Source organism: Triticum urartu, chromosome 6 (assembly GCF_003073215.2).
Source record: "Triticum urartu cultivar G1812 chromosome 6, Tu2.1, whole genome shotgun sequence".
In the NCBI taxonomy this organism is placed as follows: Eukaryota; Viridiplantae; Streptophyta; class Magnoliopsida; order Poales; family Poaceae; genus Triticum; species Triticum urartu.
In genome coordinates, this window is record NC_053027.1 from 543,687,296 (window position 1) to 543,706,330 (window position 19,035).

The 19,035-nt window shown below is 44.3% G+C and overlaps 1 protein-coding gene across 1 annotated transcript; it reads left to right on the forward strand.

The window, feature by feature from the left end:
- The first annotated feature begins 790 nt into the window (after positions 1-790).
- LOC125516956 (disease resistance protein RGA5-like) lies at positions 791-18,994 on the forward strand. The gene is made up of 6 exons (XM_048682210.1): positions 791-1,272; positions 7,208-7,594; positions 8,873-10,834; positions 14,272-14,314; positions 16,709-17,223; positions 17,731-18,994. Exons 1-6 carry the CDS (start codon positions 860-862, stop codon positions 18,170-18,172), a joined length of 3,762 nt encoding a protein of 1,253 aa, XP_048538167.1. The 5' UTR covers positions 791-859; the 3' UTR covers positions 18,173-18,994.
- Positions 18,995-19,035: the final 41 nt, after the last annotated feature.

Sequence of the window (19,035 nt, forward strand, 5' to 3'; positions counted from 1 at the left end):
TGCCTTTTGCAATTGGTTTAGTTAGGCTTTATCATCGACCAAGGCTTTATATATCAGACCAACGGACAGATTCACTAAAGAATGGTGCGCACGCCAGTATTCTATGGTTGCATTAGGTTAACCCTGGTGTGGATCTATAGGTGACAATTAATTAACTAAACCAGTTGTAAAAGGTACAGCACGCAGCTCTCCTTGGAGTGTACTGCCGCGAATCTCTCAAGAACAAATAAAAGCTGCCGCAAATCTTGTGGAATATAGTACCGCTACTGGTGCTCGAATTAAGGATTACAGCGGGGTAGAATTGTAGGTTTTTTACCATGGAATTTGCTAAGCATCGTTCTACTCTCTGCATCAAGCCTGTGCGTACTACAGCTCGCCGCAGACAAACGTAGCTTACTGGCTAGTGAGCGAGACTAAGCTTCAGGCTTAGTGGCTAGTGGCATACTACGCCGAAAAATAAAATTATTTTTTAGAGTTTTGCAGGGTGGTCATGCACATACAAGTGGACTATACATTATTACTATTCTTTTCCTTCCAATGATGGAGTACTTTGTAAGAGCCAGACAATAAGCATCGTCTTGGCTTAAACAACTCCACACTCCACAGACATTGAAATGCTCCCCTGATGCAGCGTAAATAATTAATTTCCAGTGCAGCAGACAGTTTACATTAACTAATGATTGTGGATCTCGAGGGGGGAAATAATATGAATTCAAAGGAATGCAGTAGTAGATATTAGATGGCACCATCAAGTTAGGCAGCTCTCTTCACCAGCCTTTGCTTGCTTCTCACGCGCACACTGCACACAAACGCTGCTAGCTCGCCAGGTAACCGAGAGAGAAAGTAGACTAAGCTCAAGATGGCAACGACAATCGTGACCGCCGCGACGGGGGTGATGAACCCCATCATCGGCAAGCTCACCAAGCTGATGGGAGAAGAGTACAAGAAGCTCAAAGGGATGAGAAAGGAGGTGGCTTTTCTCAAGGACGAGCTCAGCGCCATGAATGCTGCCCTTGAGAAGCTGGAGATCATGGAAAAGCTCGAGCCAGGTACCAAGGACTGGAGGGACCATGTCAGGGAGATGTCCTACGACATGGAGAATTGCATCGATGACTTCATGCAGGATATTGGAGGTGCCGACGCCAATGCCAGTGCTGGTTTCATGAAGAGGATGTCTCGACGGCTGAAGACGTTGAGGGTGCGTCACCGGATTGCTGGCCAGATCGAGGAGCTTAAGGCTCGTGCAGTAGAGGCGAATGAACGGCGAATAAGGTACCACAAGACTCGCTGCTCGCTCTTGGTCCACAAATTGTTGTTGTGCGAGCGGTCAAACGTCTTACCCTTCTAGGGGCGACGTGTTCATGTTATATAGGAGGGAGCCAAAACCCTAGATGGCTTTACATGATGCGGTTACAAGAGATAAGAGAGAATCAAGATACAACTTGAGAGAGAAGAAAAGGAGGAGATAGTTACAGGAATATCTCATACAAACTACCTCCTAGCTATATCTCTATATCTTAACAATATACCAACCGCATAGGTGTTTAACACCCCCCCTTAATCACAACTTCATCAAGTTGAGATTATGCTTAAACTCCTCAAAACTTTTGATAGGCAGGGCTTTAGTAAACCCATCGGCAACTTGGTCCTTGGAGTGAATGAACCGAATATCAAGCTGTTTCCGTGCAACTCTTTCTCTGATAAAGTGAAAATCAATCTCTATGTGCTTTGTTCTGGCATGAAAAACTGGATTTGCAGATAAGTAGGTAGCTCCAAGATTATCACACCATAAGCATGGAGCTTGAGAACTCTTTATACCAAGTTCTTTTAGCATTGATTGAACCCATATGATTTCAGCTGTAGCATTTGCCAGTGCCTTGTACTCTGCCTCTGTGCTAGACCTAGACACTGTGGCCTGTTTTCTTGCACACCATGAAATCAAGTTTGGTCCAAAAAATATTGCAAATCCACCAGTGGAGCGCCTGTCATCCAGACAGCCTGCCCAGTCAGAATCAGAGAAAGCACTAACAAGAGTGGAGGATGACTTGCTGAAACTAAGACCAATGCTCAAAGTATGTTTGACATATCTGACAATGCGCTTTGCAGCAGTCCAATGCACAGTGGTAGGTGCATGCAGAAACTGACATACCTTGTTGACATCAAAAGAAATATCAGGCCTTGTTAGAGTCAAGTACTGTAGTGCACCTACCAAACTCCGGTACTTTGTACTGTCCTCTTAATTCAAAAGTTGCCCTTCTGTGAGAGATAGCTTTTCTGAGCTGGATAATGGAGTGAAGGAGGGTTTACAACTTTGCAGGCCCGCCTTTCTTACCAAGTCAGTTGCATACTTCTGTTGAGAGAGATGAAGTCCATCCTTGTGTTTCTTCACCTCAATTCCAAGAAAGAAATGCAAATCTCCAAGATCCTTGAGAGCAAACTCTGCACTTAAATCCTTCAACAATGATGCAATGGCCTCACTAGATGAACTTGTAACAATAATATCATCAACATAAATGAGAACAAATATGCATGTATTGAGCCTATTGTAGATGAACAGTGAGGTATCTGACTTGGAAGGGACAAAGCCAAGTGATTGCATCTTATGACTAAGACAGGAGTACCACGCCCGTGGGGCTTGCTTCAAGCCATAGAGTGCTTTATCAAGTTTGCAAACAAATGAAGGATTAGATTTTCTCTCAAACCCAGGAGGCTGTTTCATGTACACCTCTTCTTCCAGAACACCATGGAGAAACGCGTTCTGCACGTCTAGCTGTCTGAGACTCCATCCTCTAGACACAACAATAGATAGAACAAGTCTAATGGTAGCAGCTTTCACAACAGGGCTAAAGGTATCCTCATAATCAATACCATATCTCTGTTTAAACCCTTTTGCAATAAGCCTAGCTTTGTATCTGTCAACAATTCCATCAGATTTTCTTTTAACTCTGAACACCCACTTGCAATCTATAAGATTTTTACCTTGCCGTGGGGGAACCAAATGCCATGTTTTATTTTTCTTTAGTGCCACATATTCTTCCATCATTGCTTTTCTCCATCTTTCATCTCCGACTGCCTCATCCAGAGTCCTTGCTTCAGCTTGTTCATCTATAGAGCAAACTAGGCCATATTTACTCATATGTTTGTAATTAAGAGGTTGAGTTACACCTTTTTGCAGCCGTGTGAGGCGCCGCGATCCCGCCATAGAATCAGCCGGCGCAGAAAATCCCGAATCATGCACAGGAGTTGCTGGTGCAGGCGATCCCGAGATAGATCCGCTCGGCACCCGCGCCGGATCTTCTGTGGCTCCAGCGTGCAACAGAGAAGCTATTTCTGCCGCAGAGGATCCTGGGTGGCCAGCCAGCTCATCATGGGCACATGATTGCGCGGGGCCACGCGAATCAGCACCGAGACCCGCACCCACCTAGCTGGATGGCTCAGCGCTGGGCCCCACGTTGGTCGGCTGCACCTGGGCGCGCCGCTTGTAGCAACGCGGTTCGGCAAGAAACCGCGGGCCGCCCGAGCCATCAGGACGTCGCCACGTGGAGCCTGGCGATTGGAGCGGGGCCGACGGAGGACTGCCGCCACCCGAGAGCTGGCGCGTGGCGTGCGCGGAGCCGCGGGAGCCCGCGCGGGCGGCAGGTTCTGCTGCTGTCGGGTCTGACGCGTCTGCAGGCGCTGATCCCGGCGCAGATCTGCTGCCCTGCTGCTGATCCGACGACGATCCCAAGGAGGATCTGCTCCCCAATTCTGGACACAGCAAATATGGCACTTGGAGGCCAATTTCTTCATGATTCTGCTCAATTTCTTCATCATTTTTCTCACTGTTTGTTCCTGCGACATCACAAGAGGACTCATTGACACCATTAGGAGGGTTAGTCAGCATTGAATCATCACAAGTATTTCCCCCTTGATCAAGGCCGAGGAGATGGGATGGCAGGAGGAGGATTTCTTGGCGAAGCAAGGCACCGGCGTTGGGATGTAGGTCAGCAAAGGGAAACTTTGTTTCGTCAAAAACAACATCACGTGATATATAGACGCGCCCGATGGATACATCTAGGAATTTTACACCTTTGTGTTGAGCGCTATACCCGATAAAAACACATTGTTTTGAGCGAAACATAAGTTTGCGTTGATTATATGGACGAAGATTTGGCCAACATGCACACCCAAAAACACGAAGTGTTGTGTAGTCAGGTTTAGTGTGGAGTAGCCGTTCTATGGGAGTTTCATTATTAATAACACGACTAGGAAGCATGTTAATGATGTGAACGGCTGTGAGGAAAGCTTCATCCCAGAATTTGAGAGGCATGGAGGCGCCAGCTAAAAGAGCTAAACCGACCTCAACAATGTGCCGGTGCTTGCGTTCGGCAGACCCGTTTTGTTGGTGAGCGTGGGGGCATGACACATGGTGAGAGATGCCAAGAGTTTAAAAGAAGGAATTTAATTTCTCATATTCTCCATCTCAGTCTGATTGGACAACAAGTATCTTGCAGTCAAACTGGCGTTCAACGAGTGCTTGAAAGTTTTTAAAGACATGAAAGACATCGGATCGTTTCTTGAGAAGATAAATCCAAGAAAACTTACTATAGTCATCAATGAAGCTCACATAGTATGTATGTCTACCAACTGAGGTGGGGGCAGGACCCCACACATCGAAAAAGATTAATTGCAATGGTTTGGTAGAAACACTCGTAGAAATAGGATAAGGTAGCTGATGACTCTTAGCCCGTTGACAAGAATCACAAATAGTTTCAATATTGCGCTCACCAACAAACGGGAGCTTATTCTTTCTAAGCAATTTTTCAACTAAAGAAAAAGAAGCATGTCCTAAACGATCATGCCATCGTGTGGATGAAAGCTTGATAGCACCACAAGCTTGTTTATTCAGTCTCCTAAGCTCCAGAATCAATGGATAGAGTCCACGAACACATCTACCTCGGTAGAGGATGCTCTTCGTCGCCTGATCCTTGATCAAAAAGAAATAAGGGTGAAATTCAAGGAAAACATGATTATCAAGGGCAATTCTATGGACAGAAAGGAGACTCTTGTCGGCGTTGGGAACATGCAAAAATTTTCTAAGATGGATTTTACGAGAAGGGGTACTAAAACTTGAATGACCAATGTGACGGATCTCCATACCTTCACCACTAGCTGTGTGGATTTGGTCCTTGCCGCGGTATTTCTCCTTCATGGTCACCTTCTCGAGCTCGTTGGTGATGTGGTTGGTGGCGCCGCTGTCGACGTACCAGTTGGTGTCGATGCCGTAGGAGCCATCCGCAGCCGCCGCCACCTTGTCATCATCTTGAGAGGAGTCGTCATCCTCTTCATAGCGGTACCAGCAATCTTTTGCTGTGTGCCCCAACTTGCCACAGATCTGGCAACGAGGAGCATCAGGACGTGCGCGAGGGTTGCCGCCGCCGAGGCGAGTTCGGTTGTTGGAGGAAGAACGCTCGCCGCTAGTGCGGGAGTTGGGGCCGCCGCCGTTGCCGCCGCCACTGGACCTCCCCTTGCCACGGGAGAAGCCGCCGCGCCGAGAGGAGCCACCACGACCGTGAGAGGCCGATTTCGCGGAGGATTTGAAACCGCCGCCGCTGGGCCCGTGGAAGTGCACCATCCTCTGATCAAAGTTGGAGAGCATAGCGAACAGATCGTCGAGGGTGACAGGGGTCACACGAGCGTCCAGAGCAGAGATCAGAGGTTGGTAGTCAGCATCGAGCCCGTGGATGATGTAGGAGATGAGCTCGTCGTCGAGGATCGCCTTGCCCGCCGCGGCCAGCTCGTCGGCGTAGCCACGCATGGTGGCGAAGTAGGAGGCGACGAAGAGGTTGCCCTTCTGCGCATTGATGAGAGAGGTGCGAATATTGTTGATGCGACTCACCGATTGCGACGAGTACATGCCGGCGAGCATCGTCCAGAGCGCGCCCGCGGTGGTGACCGTGGTCACCGTGAGGAGCACCTCCTTTGTGAGGTTGCCCAGCAGGTAGCCAAGGACCTGCTGGTCCTCCCGGACCCAGATTGGGTGGAGAGGGTTGGGCATTGAAGTCTGCTTGCCTTCCTTGTCGGTGGTGACGAGCAGCTTTGCCGGCTCCAGCTGGGTGCCGTCGACGTAGCCGAAGACCCCGGCGCCACGCAGTTGGGGAATCATCTGCGTGCGCCACAGCACGTAGTTCGTGCGGGATAGCTTCTCGGTGACCTGGCCATTGAGACTAGCCGGGAGGGAAGCGCCGGAGGAGGAAGACATGGTAGCTTTGGCACAGATGGATTTTGATAGCTAGATGAGTTGAAGAAGAGGGGCTCTGATTACCATGTGCGAGCGGTCAAACGTCTTACCCTTCTAGGGGTGACGTGTTCATGTTATATAGGAGGGAGCCAAAACCCTAGATGGCTTTACATGATGCGGTTACAAGAGATAAGAGAGAATCAAGATACAACTTGAGAGAGAAGAAAAGGAGGAGATAGTTACAGGAATATCTCATACAAACTACCTCCTAGCTATATCTCTATATCTCAACAATATACCAACCGCATAGGTGTTTAACAGTTGTATGCTTTTTGTATTAAAAGGTGGACTATTTTCATTAATTTCCTTTCCATGTTGTGAACACAACATAGATGACGTCATAGTTATGCTTTTGCTTATCCGACAATAAATCTGAAAAGGTTTTGTCTGAGTGCAACTTCAAGCATAGCCTCCAAATTATACTACCAAACACCATGTAGGAGGTCTGACTATTTAGAAGTTCTTCATATTTTGCATGGTACTCCAATCATAGCTCCCAAATCACTATTCTATTTTCCTCCATTTCTCATTTATATTATACGCAAGTTATATTCGTAAACCACATTCTACCACAATATTTCCAAAATACATATTGTGCTGCAATCGGCATATAGTTTGACAATATTTCAAATGCTCAAAGTTCATTAATTCAAATTCAGATTCAAAACAAAAAGCATGCATGGTAGTCATCAAACATAGACATGCCAAACAGTTTAAAGGCATTCAAGGGAAACTATGATGCGCCATTGCATTGCCACATATTTGCCCCTAAATAATCTCGAAGTTGTGAATAAATCTTCATCTCGCAAATATAGCGGTGCATCTCAAGAAACGCCTCAACTAGGAACATGCGGTTTGAGGCGCAATGCTTTTGTGAGAAACATATGCAATTGTAGCTTCCTCCTTTGACATTCCAATCAATTTCAGGTACAAGATTGATGATTGCAATACTAGTTGTGGCTCTGTGGATATTGATCCGCGGATTTCAGTGATGTACAAAGACGCTGCTGGACTTGTGGGTACTGATGGCCCAAAGAAGGAGATTGTCAGTTTGTTAACAGTCACCGAGAAGAAGCTCAAGGTGGTATCCATCGTGGGATTTGGAGGACTGGGTAAAACTACCCTTGCTAATCAGGTGTATGATGATCTCGAAGGGCAATTTGACTGTAAGGCATTTATTCCTGTCTCTCAAAAACCAGACATGCCACGGCTTCTCAACAAGCTAAGATTAAAGCTTGGGATAAATGAATCCTCTGGTATTTGTGAGGTGCAAGACATCATCGATCAACTTAGAGAACACCTTGCAAACAAGAGGTATAGTTATTTCGTATAGTTACATCTTTACTTCTACAAGCATTGCTGCATTTCTGCAGGATAGTTTTGAGTAACTAGATTTAAATTTACACCCTATGTTTCCAAACGTATTTTGGGCTGGCTGTCCACACATGACTTTACTATGAATGTTTTTTTACAACGAAAGACAAATCATTATAAAATCATCAGAATTGGAAAGTGTGTTTTAACACTGATCCAACAGTATCATTTGGTTGTAACATTACTCGCATAATATTAGATTAATTCGCTATCAAAGAATTTGAGAAGTCAAAATGTACCTGACATACAAAGAAACCAAGGAGAAGTGCAAGAATGCCTTACAGTCAAGTTGCCCTCCAAGATCATGAGCCAACCGATGGGTCATTTATACAGAACTAAAGTTTAGAACACTAGCTCGTTGACAGTTTATACATGAAACTAGATCAGTTTGCAGAATTCATCAATGCCATAGAGAATTATATTGTTCCATCCCCTAGGTCATTTGTCCTGGATCTACATGTTAATGATACCAGATTAGAACGCGGAAGGGAGATTTTAATTGCGAGTTCCCTTCCATTTCGAACATGATACTTAATTAGTGTGCAGAATTATAATTCGCAGATTCAAATGATCATTGGTTTGTTCATTATTGTAGTCATTTAAACGTGATATTAGACAGCTATGCAAAATCAAAGTCTGAATCGTGGACCGCTCGCCTGCCACTGTACTGAACTTGTAGGTTCTTCATAAAAACTATTTCGTATAAACAAAGTTGTCAACGTGATGAAGTAGGTCGCTTGTACGTAACCTTAGACAAATATGTCGAGTTTCTAGATCAGCAAATGCTTATATTAGACCTGTAGGAAGACTTACAATCCAAGAGTAGCATTTTCATGTGGTATTAAATTAGGAATATGCCAGTGACTGCAAATTAAGAAATACAATGTATACCATATTGACCACTCTCAGTACTGAATGTGTCATCATACAGCAGCAAAACAATTGTTATGGAAAATTGGCAATGATCTGTTTTGATGAAAAAAAAGTAAAACCTGCTATTTTGAAAGTCAAATTTTAACATGCCATGCAAGCTGTTACTGTTATTTTGGCTTGAATATTACACAAAAATGTATAACTTATCCATAAGAATGGCATTTGCACGCATTTACACAAATATATCTAACTTATCCATAATGGGTTATTTGTTTTTTATTGATGCTTTAACCTGCAATATTTTTATATGCCTCCTAATGCAATTTATAACACCATATTCAACAGGTATTTTATTGTAGTCGATGACTTGTGGGATGAAGAAGCATGGGACATGATAAGATGTGCCTTTCCAGAAAATGGTAACGGGAGTAGAGTAATAGTAACCACCCGAGTGAAAGCCGTTGCAATCTCAGCATGTTCAAATAATTATGAGCACGTCTACAAAATGAAGCACCTCAGCTCTGAAGATTCGAGAAGGTTATTCACGAGCAGAGTATTTGGGTCTGAAAACAAGTGTCCATCTAATTTTGAGGAAGTTTCAAATGAAATTCTGAAGAAGTGTGGCGGATTGCCACTTGCAATCATCACTATAGCTAGCCTATTGGCTTCCCGTCGAGAAAGATCAAGGAATGATTGGGAGAACATACGGAATTCTCTAGGTGCCCAGTTTGCCATAAATCCCACTCTGAAAGGGATGAGGAGTATATTAAACCTCAGCTATATGAATCTCCCTCTTCATCTCCGCACTTGTTTTCTTTACCTTGGCATGTATCCAGAGGACTATGAGATTGTGAGGGATGATCTCGTCCGAAAATGGATAGCCGAAGGCTTTGTCAGTAGTTTGCATGGAACAAATTTGGAGGATGTTGGGATAAGTTATTTCAATGAGCTAGTCAACAGAAGCCTGATTCAGCCTACAATGAGCATATACGGGCAGGTGTGTTGCAAAGTACATGACATGATGCTGGATCTGATCTTGAGAAAGTGTTCAGAAGATAATTTTAATAGTGTGGCATATAGTTCTAAAGAGATGACAAGACTGCGTGACTGCACTTACAAGATCCGTCGGCTGTCTCTGATATCAAGTGTTGATAGAACAACAAAAGAAACAATATCTTGGACAGTTTCGGATAGCACGTCACAAGTTCGGTCATTGACATGGTTCGGAGATTGCAAGTCCATACCTCGTCTTTCTCAGTTGAAGTATATCCGTGTGTTATTCTTTGAAAATTTAGATGTATCTTGGGGTTCACATCTGGACCTCACTGCTATCAGCCAATTGTTCCAACTGAGGTATTTAAAGGTTCCATATTATTGCAATGCAAAGCTTCCCAAAGAAATTCGGGGGCTTGTGCATTTGGATACGTTGGATGTACAAAAGGGAAGCATCCCGTCAGACATAGAGCACTTGCCCCGTTTGTCTAATCTGACAATGGGTTCGTTTGGGAAGATAGGGCTACCTGAAAGGATCGGGATCATGGAATCACTTTGCACACTCGATGGTTTCAAACTGCAGAGTTCGCTGGAGGCTCTTGAGGGCCTTGGTAAGCTGACTAATCTGAGGAGTCTGAAGCTTTATAGCTCTGATGATGATCAGCGCAATCTGCTGGAGAAGTCGAAGTTTGATGCTTTCGCCTCTTCTTTTTGTAAGCTACGCAACCTCAAATATCTATGGATTGTAGGCAATCAGGATGATAAGGACGACATTTTAGCCTCAGTTTCAGATTGTCCTGCCCTTATCGAGGAAATGTGCCTTCGCAGGTGGAAGATGTTGGGAGTTCCTAAATGGATCGGTGATCTCAATTGCCTGCGACGCCTGGGATTGTCTGTTAGGGAGACGAAAACTGATGCTTTTACTATTCTTGGAGGACTGCCATCCCTTGTATCCCTCTACCTTACAGTTGGCACATTCCCTAAAGAAGAGGCTGTAATCATGAGCAAGGGATTATTCCCAGTTCTGGAGCGCCTTACATTCCTCTCTGACGAAGATGTTATAGCATATCTGCGGTTCGAGGCAGGAGCTATGCCCAAGCTACGACAGCTCAGTCTGCATCTCAGAGTGCCGCAGTGGGGTGGAGCTGCACCAGTTGGTATGGAGCACCTCTTAGCCCTCCAGAAAATCAGTTTACTTGTATTCGGCACCAAGAAGGAATCTCGTGAACAAGTGAATCTTGAAGTCCAGTCTGCGTTTAGGAACGCCGTGCAACTGCACCCAAGACCTCCTTCCGTGGATATTACCTGTTTATTGTGAGTGAAGCATGAACGGATCACGTGCACTCAGCAGTCTGTCTCTGGACAGGACAAGGCTACAGCCTCTACTGTAACTCACATCATCTCCTCTGCTATATGTTGTACACTTTTTCCATTTAGTTTCTCCGGTGTTTGATTTCTTGAGTGTTATAACATCAATATTTCTTGAGTGTTGAGAGGGTATGAAACCTCAACCATTCGTTTTTTTAGAACGAAGACGCCAGATGCGTCCGGCTTTAAATTAATAAAGCCCCAACGGCAGTCATACCAATAAGTCTTACAACACCCAAAAGCCACCTCGGGCCACGCACAAGATCGAGCTGAGAAAAGAAGTTACTGTCGCGTTACAAGGCATTGCCCGTACTGAGCACGCAGGCTCGTCAAGCACTCAAAAGAGACTACGTATACCACCGTAGTCAAGGCTCCATAGCCGCCGCGTACACTTGCAGAATACGTTGTTGCGCTGTCTTGATCAAATCAGCATCCTTGCGTCTCCCCAACGGACTCCACTGCTGCAAAAGAAGATTGCATTTGAAGATGATATTAGCCGGATGTGTTGGCAAGATCCCCTTGATCGTGAGTTTATTCCTAGTTAGCCACAAGGACCAAAGAAGTGCCCCGACACAGCTCCACACGACCTCAACCATTCGTTCATAGTACTTTCTTGCTACGTGTTGTTGTATATCCAGAAAATCACATGATTAATAAGGTATTAGTATAAAGTTGGGTCATCTATTTTAGAACGGAGAGAGTACCTTGCAGGGACAACCATAGAACTGGTCTTTAAAAATCCCCAAACTAATTTGAGTCCGATTTTTTTTCCAAATCTTAGTTTCTGTCTTTTTTAGTATATCTTTCGCTTCTGCTAAAGCTAACGAGCTGTCACCTACCTACTGATTACTGCATGCAAAGATGTTTACCCTGTCACGGGCTCACGGCAAACAAACTTGTTGTACTCCGACCGAGGTGGTTGAGCAAAAGCCGTCATGAGTACCTGACCGTCGGCTGAGTACCATGGGTACCATCGAATCTTGGTCTTCCGACCGAGGTGGTTGAGCGAAAACCTCGTCGTGGTCACCGAGTCCGTGTCGCCGCTGCACTCAACAGTGAAAACATGTTACACCAACTGACAACATTGTGTGCTGCATGTCTGCATCGGAAAAAGATCTTTCCCGGTTTCAGACTCTTCAGCTTACCTGAACACCCATACCCTGATCCCAGCCTTGATCAGCATCCTGTACGTCGGCAGCATCGACAACTCAGAGTCGCTCCATGTCTTGAAGAGCACGTCATTGTCAATGTCAAAACATCCCCTACTTGTTAATTGATCTTCAATATAATGGCCCAGCCATGACAAGAACGAAGAAGAAAAGTTTGTCCGAAACTGAACCTACAGGCAGTCCATGTGTAGGGAATCCTTGTAGTCTTGGCGTGCATGGCCCTCTGCACGTCGAGCCGGTTGTAGTACTTCTCGGCGTAGGTCTCCATACAGGGGTTGTAGCTATTTGATCTCCGGCGGATGAGGGTGTCCTTTAACCTCTGCACGGCACGGCGATGGCGGCTGGGGGCGGTGGAGCTGCCGGATGCCGCAAAGGAGGCGTGGCAAGGAGGGCGTGTAGATGTTGTACTGGTTGATGTCCCCGAACCCGTGGTTCATGGCGTAGCTCATGGCGCAGTTGCAGGCATTCGAGACGTTGGCACTGCTGAAGTTGCACAACTTGAGATCATGGCCTGCGTCCAACAGTAGGTCACCGTGCCGACGTTGTCGTAGTAGTTGTCGGTCATCGCGTTCCCCACCGCGTGTACATCATCATAACCCACAAAGACATGGAAGATTCAGTGCGATCGATCCACTGGTAGAATGCTGTAGCAGAGCTTTTGAGTTCTCACAAGGATTCCCTTTAGGTTGATGAAGGGATTCGGTGAAGCCATGTTGTACTCGACGTTCTTCCTTGTCAAATGGGGCACGTGGTGGCCTTGTAGAACAAAAGGGAAGTGAATGGAAGTTACTTGTCAGGTGACACTGTCAATAATTCCTGTCATGGTGCTAGTGTGACAGTAATCACTGATTTTTCTGCTGGTGCTCTGAAAGTCAGAACAACACACTCACTAGCGTAGCTTTCTCCAGCAATGTAGAAATCCAACTCATCAAGAACTGCAGCGAGTCTTGAGCTGCATCACATCCACATCAAGTTACTAGATTTCAACATCCAAAATTGTACATTGCCCAAATGACTTTACACCAAGGGTTACCAGTTCTCTCAGTGGCTGTAAGACTTAAGATCAGAGGAGGTGTTGGAGTAGGAGGAGCCGAGGAAGAGAAGGTCTGCCTCTGCATGCAGTAACAAAATTCAGTGAGTCACCTGTCCTGAATGCATAACAGCAGCGGTGGTATCTGAGGCTGCTGGCCGGCTCATCTCTGTTCCACCAGTACTTGCTGAGGTAGAGCCCTCTGTCCCGTTGGGAACGGGACGATCTCTTCAGCCTCACTGTAAGCCACCGAAGAGCATCCAGGTTCTGAGAACAAAATTATTCAGCACCCCATCAGTGGAAGTGCATTTTTTTTACTGTACTAGGTTTGCACTCCCATTTGAAGATTCATTTGTCTTCTGTTGCCATGGAAGTTGATGATGCAGCAAGTGAAATATGCGCATTAAGTGGGGTCATGCAAGCAAAAGTAGATGGGAAAGTTTCAGAGCATATCACATTTCTACTACCCCTCGTCCTCTGCTTCTCCCCTATAGGCCGCCCATTCACCACCGGCATGGGCCAAGCATATTCTTCTGAAGTATTGATCGATATGACCGTGTCATGTGTACCCTCACACTGCATTCACCTTATGTGCTTCTGGTGAGGTGTATATCTGCACATATTGGGTGGCCACCAGTGGCGGAGCCCGGAATTAAAGATCAGGGGGGCCAAATGACTCAATTTTTTGATAAGAGAGGCCAAACAATACTAATGCATGTATTTTGTCTAAATTTTACACTGTTAATGTACAAACTAGTAGCAAATCAGCGATCATAGGGGGCGCCAGGGCCCTGCTGGTCCCCCTGTCTCCGCCACTGGTGGCCACATCACTCATTTTTTGGGGGGTTTCCCATCTTTCTTTGAGAATGAAAAATTTGCATCGCTTTAACATAGACACACAATATAGCCGACAGGGTTTCACTTATGATTTCTTCACATTTTCTATGATGACATTTATAACCACTTTTTAATTACGATTATGTAATGTTTCTCATAGTGGGTAGTATCAATCATAAACTCGTATCATAGTGTATGATATCACTTTAGTTACTATTATCACCTCTGTCATCATTAGTTATACTAGTATCTCATCATGAATTATCGTTTGTGCAATTGCATGGTATTGGGTGGCATTGCATAATAGGTGTTTGAGTCTACATCTTTAAGTTAATTTTAATTTGCAGGGAGGAGAAAGCATGGTATGCACTAACAAGGAGCCAACTAAAGGTAACGTACCTACCTTGAATCTTGTGTATATAGTAGGTGGGTGGTAATACCTTTTGCAATTGGTTTAGTTAGGCTTTATCGTCTACCAGTCTACCAACCGACACATTATCTAAAGCATGATGCGCACGCCACTATTCTATGGTTGCATTAGGTTAACCCTGGCGTGGAGGTCACACTGAGAAGTTCATGTACTAGTTCCATGCATATGATATCAGTGTATCATAACTTGGTATCAGACTATTTTTGGTGGGGAGTATCATATATTAGTATCATGCATATGATACTACTGTATGATCCTACCTTCATACTCCCGATCTTCGGTGAAGAGTCTATGTTTGACTTTAAAATTTGTCCACTATAGGCCGTCCATTCACCAGCGGCAAGGGCCAAGCATATTCTTCTAAAGTATTGGTCGATATGATTGTGTCATGTGTACCCTCACACTGCATCCACCCTATGTGGTTCTTGTGAGGTGCATATCTGCACAAATTGGGTGGCCACATCACTCAATTTTTTGGGGCTTTCCCATCTTTCTTTGGGCATGGTAAATATGCGTCGCTTTAGCATAGACACACAACACAACTGACATGGCTTAAATTATGATTTTTCAAATTTTCTTGTGATGTAATGTTTCTCAGAGTGGGCAGTACCGATCATAAACTAGCATCGTAGTGTATGATACTGTGAGAACCCAACACTTGGTATAAACTACTAAAGTCTGATGATTACTGAAGAAACGGACACGTTTACTGTTCACCCACAGCTCACTTACCCCTCCGCTGCGGCACCGTCTATCTCTGATCCAAGGGTCCACAATAACCTACTGTTTATCTCCCTTGCTGTTCCTGTTGCTAGGCTATATATTAGCTATGTAAGCTGTAAGGCAGGATCATCTTATCTCTTGTATATTTGGGGTTGAACCCTAGCCGCCGCCATGTTCTGGCCGGCATAAACCTTCTTCTGTAATCAAGCATTTTCTGTAGTAGAATCCCGCTCGGTGCATTGATTTGCTTGTGTGATCTCTGAATTTCTCTGAATCTTGAGCCTCTCTGACCTCAACTAGTTCAGGGCATGACAGATACCACTTTAGTTACTAAGTACCTTCTTATATTGCATGGTATTCTCTTACTTATAAATCTGTAGAATCCCAATGTGAAACTGTGTACAAGATTAGTAAAACTTGTATAAATTTTGTCGTTTGTGCACTTGCATGATACTACTATCACCTCTCTCATCATTGGTTGTAGTATCGCATCATTAGTACTAATCGTTTGTGCACTTGCATGGTGTTGGTGGCATTGCATAATATCACTGTGACTCTGTGAGAGGTGTTGAGTGTACTACATGTTTAAGTTAATTTTAGTTTGCAGGGACGAGAAAGCATGGTAGGCACAAACAAGGAGCAAGTTAAAGGTATCGTCTACCTAGGCTAGCTTTATCAAAGGTGTCGTCCACCCGACACATGAACATGCATACAGCGTAGTAGTATATAGGTGGGTGGTACCTTTTGCAATTGGTTTAGTTAGGCTTTATCGTCTACCAAGGCTTTATCAAACCAACCGACACATTAGCTAAAGCATGGTGCGCACGCCAGTATTCTATGGTTGCATTGGTTTAACCCTGGCATAGATCTTTAGGTGATAATTAGTTAACTAAACCAATTGCAAAAGGTACAGCATGCAGCTCTCATTGGAGTGCACTGCCGCGAATGTCTCAAAAATAAATAAATAGCTGCCGCATATCTTGGGGAAATATAATACCGCTACTGGTGCTCGAATCAAGGATTACAGCAGGGTAGAACTGTGGATTTTTACCATGGAATTTGCTAAGCATCATCCTACTCTCTGCATCAAGCCTGTGCGTACTACAGCTCGCCGCAGACAAACGTAGCTTAGTGGCTAGTGAGCGAGACTAAGCTTGAGGTTTTACTGGCTATTTGCATATACGTCAAAAAGTAAAATTAATTTTCAGAGTTTGCAGGCAGGGTGGCCGAAGCATGTGCCATGCACATACAAGTGGACTATAGATTATTACTACGTTGTAATGGATCTACTTTGTAAGAGCCAGAAAATAAGCATCTTCTTGGCTTAAACAAGTACACACTCCACACTCCACAGACATAGAAATGCTCCCCCGATGCAGCGTAAATAATTAATTTCCAGCGCAGTCTGCAGATTGTTTACATTAACTAATGAATGTGGATCTCGAGGGAGAAAAATAATACTCCCTCCGTCCGAAAATACTTGTCATTAAAATGGACAAAAAGGAATGTATTTAAAACTAAATGCATCTAGATACATCCCGTTTTATTCATTTTGATGACAAGTATTTTCGGACGAAGAGAGTATGAATTTAAAGGATTGCAGTAGCATATAGATGGCACCATCAAGTTAGGCAGCTCTCTTCATCAGCCTTTGCTTGCTTCTCACACGCGCACCGCACACAAACACTGCTAGCTCGCTAGTGAACCCAGAGAGGAAGGAGGCCAAGCTCGAGATGGCAATGCCAATCGTGAGCGCCGCAGCGGGGGTGATGAACCCCCTCATTGGCAAACTCACCACACTGATGGGAGACGAGTACAAGAAGCTCAAAGGAGTGAGGAAGGAGGTGACTTTTCTCAAGCACGAGCTCAGCGCCATGAATGCTTCCCTTGAGAAGCTGGAGTTCATGGAAAAACTCGAGCCAAATACCAAGAACTGGAGGGACCATGTCAGGGAGATGGCCTATGACATGGAGAATTGCATCGATGACTTCATGCAGGATCTTGGAGGTGCCGACGCCAAGCCCAGTGCAGGCTTTGTGAAGAGGACTGTTCGGCGCCTGAAGACACTGAGGGTGCGGCACCGGATTGCCGGCCAGATTGAGGAGCTCAAGGCTCTTGCAGTAGAGGCGAATGAACGGCGAATAAGGTACCACAGATTCGAAACACCATGTAGGAGGTCTCACTATTTTGAAGTCCTTCATGTTTTGCATGGTACTCCAATCATAGCCCTCAAATCCCTATTCTATTTTTCTCCATTTTACATTATATATATGCAAACTATATTCATAAACCACATTCTACCGTAATATATCCCAAACATATGTATTGTGCTGCAATCCACATATAGTTTGACAATATTTCAAATACTCAAAATACTTTAATTCAAATTCATATTCAAAACAGAAAGCATGGTAGTCATCAAACATAGACATGCCAAATAGTTTAAAGGCATTCAAGGGAAACTATGATGCGCCATGGCCTTGCCACATGTGTGCCCCTAGATAATCTTCAAGTTGTGGACAAATCTTCATCTCACAAATCTAGCGGTGCACCTGAAGAAACGCCTCAACTAAGAACATGATTTAAGGCGCATGCTATTGTGAGAAACATATGCAATTGTAACATCCTCCTTTGACATTCCAATCAATTCCAGGTACAAGATTGATGATTGCAATACTAGTTGTGGCTCTGTGGATATTGATCCGCGGATTTCAGTGATGTACAAAGACGCTGCTGGACTTGTGGGTACTGATGGCCCAAAGAAGGAGATTGTCAGTTTGTTAACAGTCACCGAGAAGAAGCTCAAGGTGGTGTCCATCGTGGGATTTGGAGGACTGGGTAAAACTACCCTTGCTAATCAGGTGTATGATGATCTCGAAGGGCAATTTGACTGTAAGGCATTTATTCCTGTCTCTCAAAAACCAGACATGCCACGGCTTCTCAATAGCCTAAGCTTAAAGCTTGGGATAAATGAGTCCTCCGGTATTTGTGAGGTGGAAGACATCATCGGTCAACTTAGAGAACACCTTGCAGACAAGAGGTATAGTTACATCTTTACTTCTACAAGCATTCTTGCATTTCTGCAGGATAGTTGAGTAATAGTTTAACTAGATTTAAGTTTACACCCTATGTTTCCAAACGTATTTTGCCTGTCCGCATATGACTTTACTATAAATGTTTTTTTACAAAGAAAGACAAATAATTATAAAATCATCAGAATTGAAAAGTGTGGTTCAACACTGATCCAACAATGTCAATTGGTTGTAACATTACTCACATAATATTAGATATCACATAATTTGAGAAGTCAAAATGTACCTGACATACAGAGAAACCAAGGGAGAAGTGCAAGCATGCCTTACAGTCAAGTTGCCCTCCAAGATCATGAGCCAACCGATGGATCATTTATACAGAACTAAAGTTTAGAATATATACTAGCTCGTTGGCAGTTTATATATGAAACTAGATCAGTTTACAGAAGTCATTTGTCCTGGATCTACATGTTAATGATACCAGATTAGAACGCGGAAGGGAAATTTTAATTGCGAGTTCTCCACCCTTTTGAACATGATACTTAATTAGTGTGCAGAATTATAATTCGCACTGCCAAATGATCATTGATTTGTTCATTAATGTAGTCGTTAAAACGTGGTATTAGACAGCTATGCAAAACCAAAGTCTGGATCGTGGACTGGTTGCCTGCCACTGAACTTGTTGGTTCTTAGTAAATACTCCCTCTGTCCCAAATTACTTGTCCCAAAAATGGATAAAAATGGATGTATCTAGACCTAAAATACGTCTAGATACATCTATTTCTTCGGCAAGTAATCCCGGACGGATGGGAGTATTTCATATAAACAAAGTTGTCAACGTGATGAAGTAGGTCGCTTGTATGTAACATTAGACAAATATGTGGAGTTGATATCCAGATCAGCAAATGTTTATATTAGGCCAGTAG

What these genes read in the sequence shown, in the direction of transcription:
- LOC125516956 (XM_048682210.1), top strand. Translation starts at nt 860, where the DNA reads ATGGCAACGACAATCGTGACCGCCGCGACGGGGGTGATGAACCCCATC. An exon ending in GCGAATGAACGGCGAATAAG is followed by an intron (nt 1,273 to 7,207) that starts GTACCACAAGAC and finishes AATCAATTTCAG; the next exon opens with GTACAAGATTGATGATTGCA. An exon ending in GAACACCTTGCAAACAAGAG is followed by an intron (nt 7,595 to 8,872) that starts GTATAGTTATTT and finishes CATATTCAACAG; the next exon opens with GTATTTTATTGTAGTCGATG.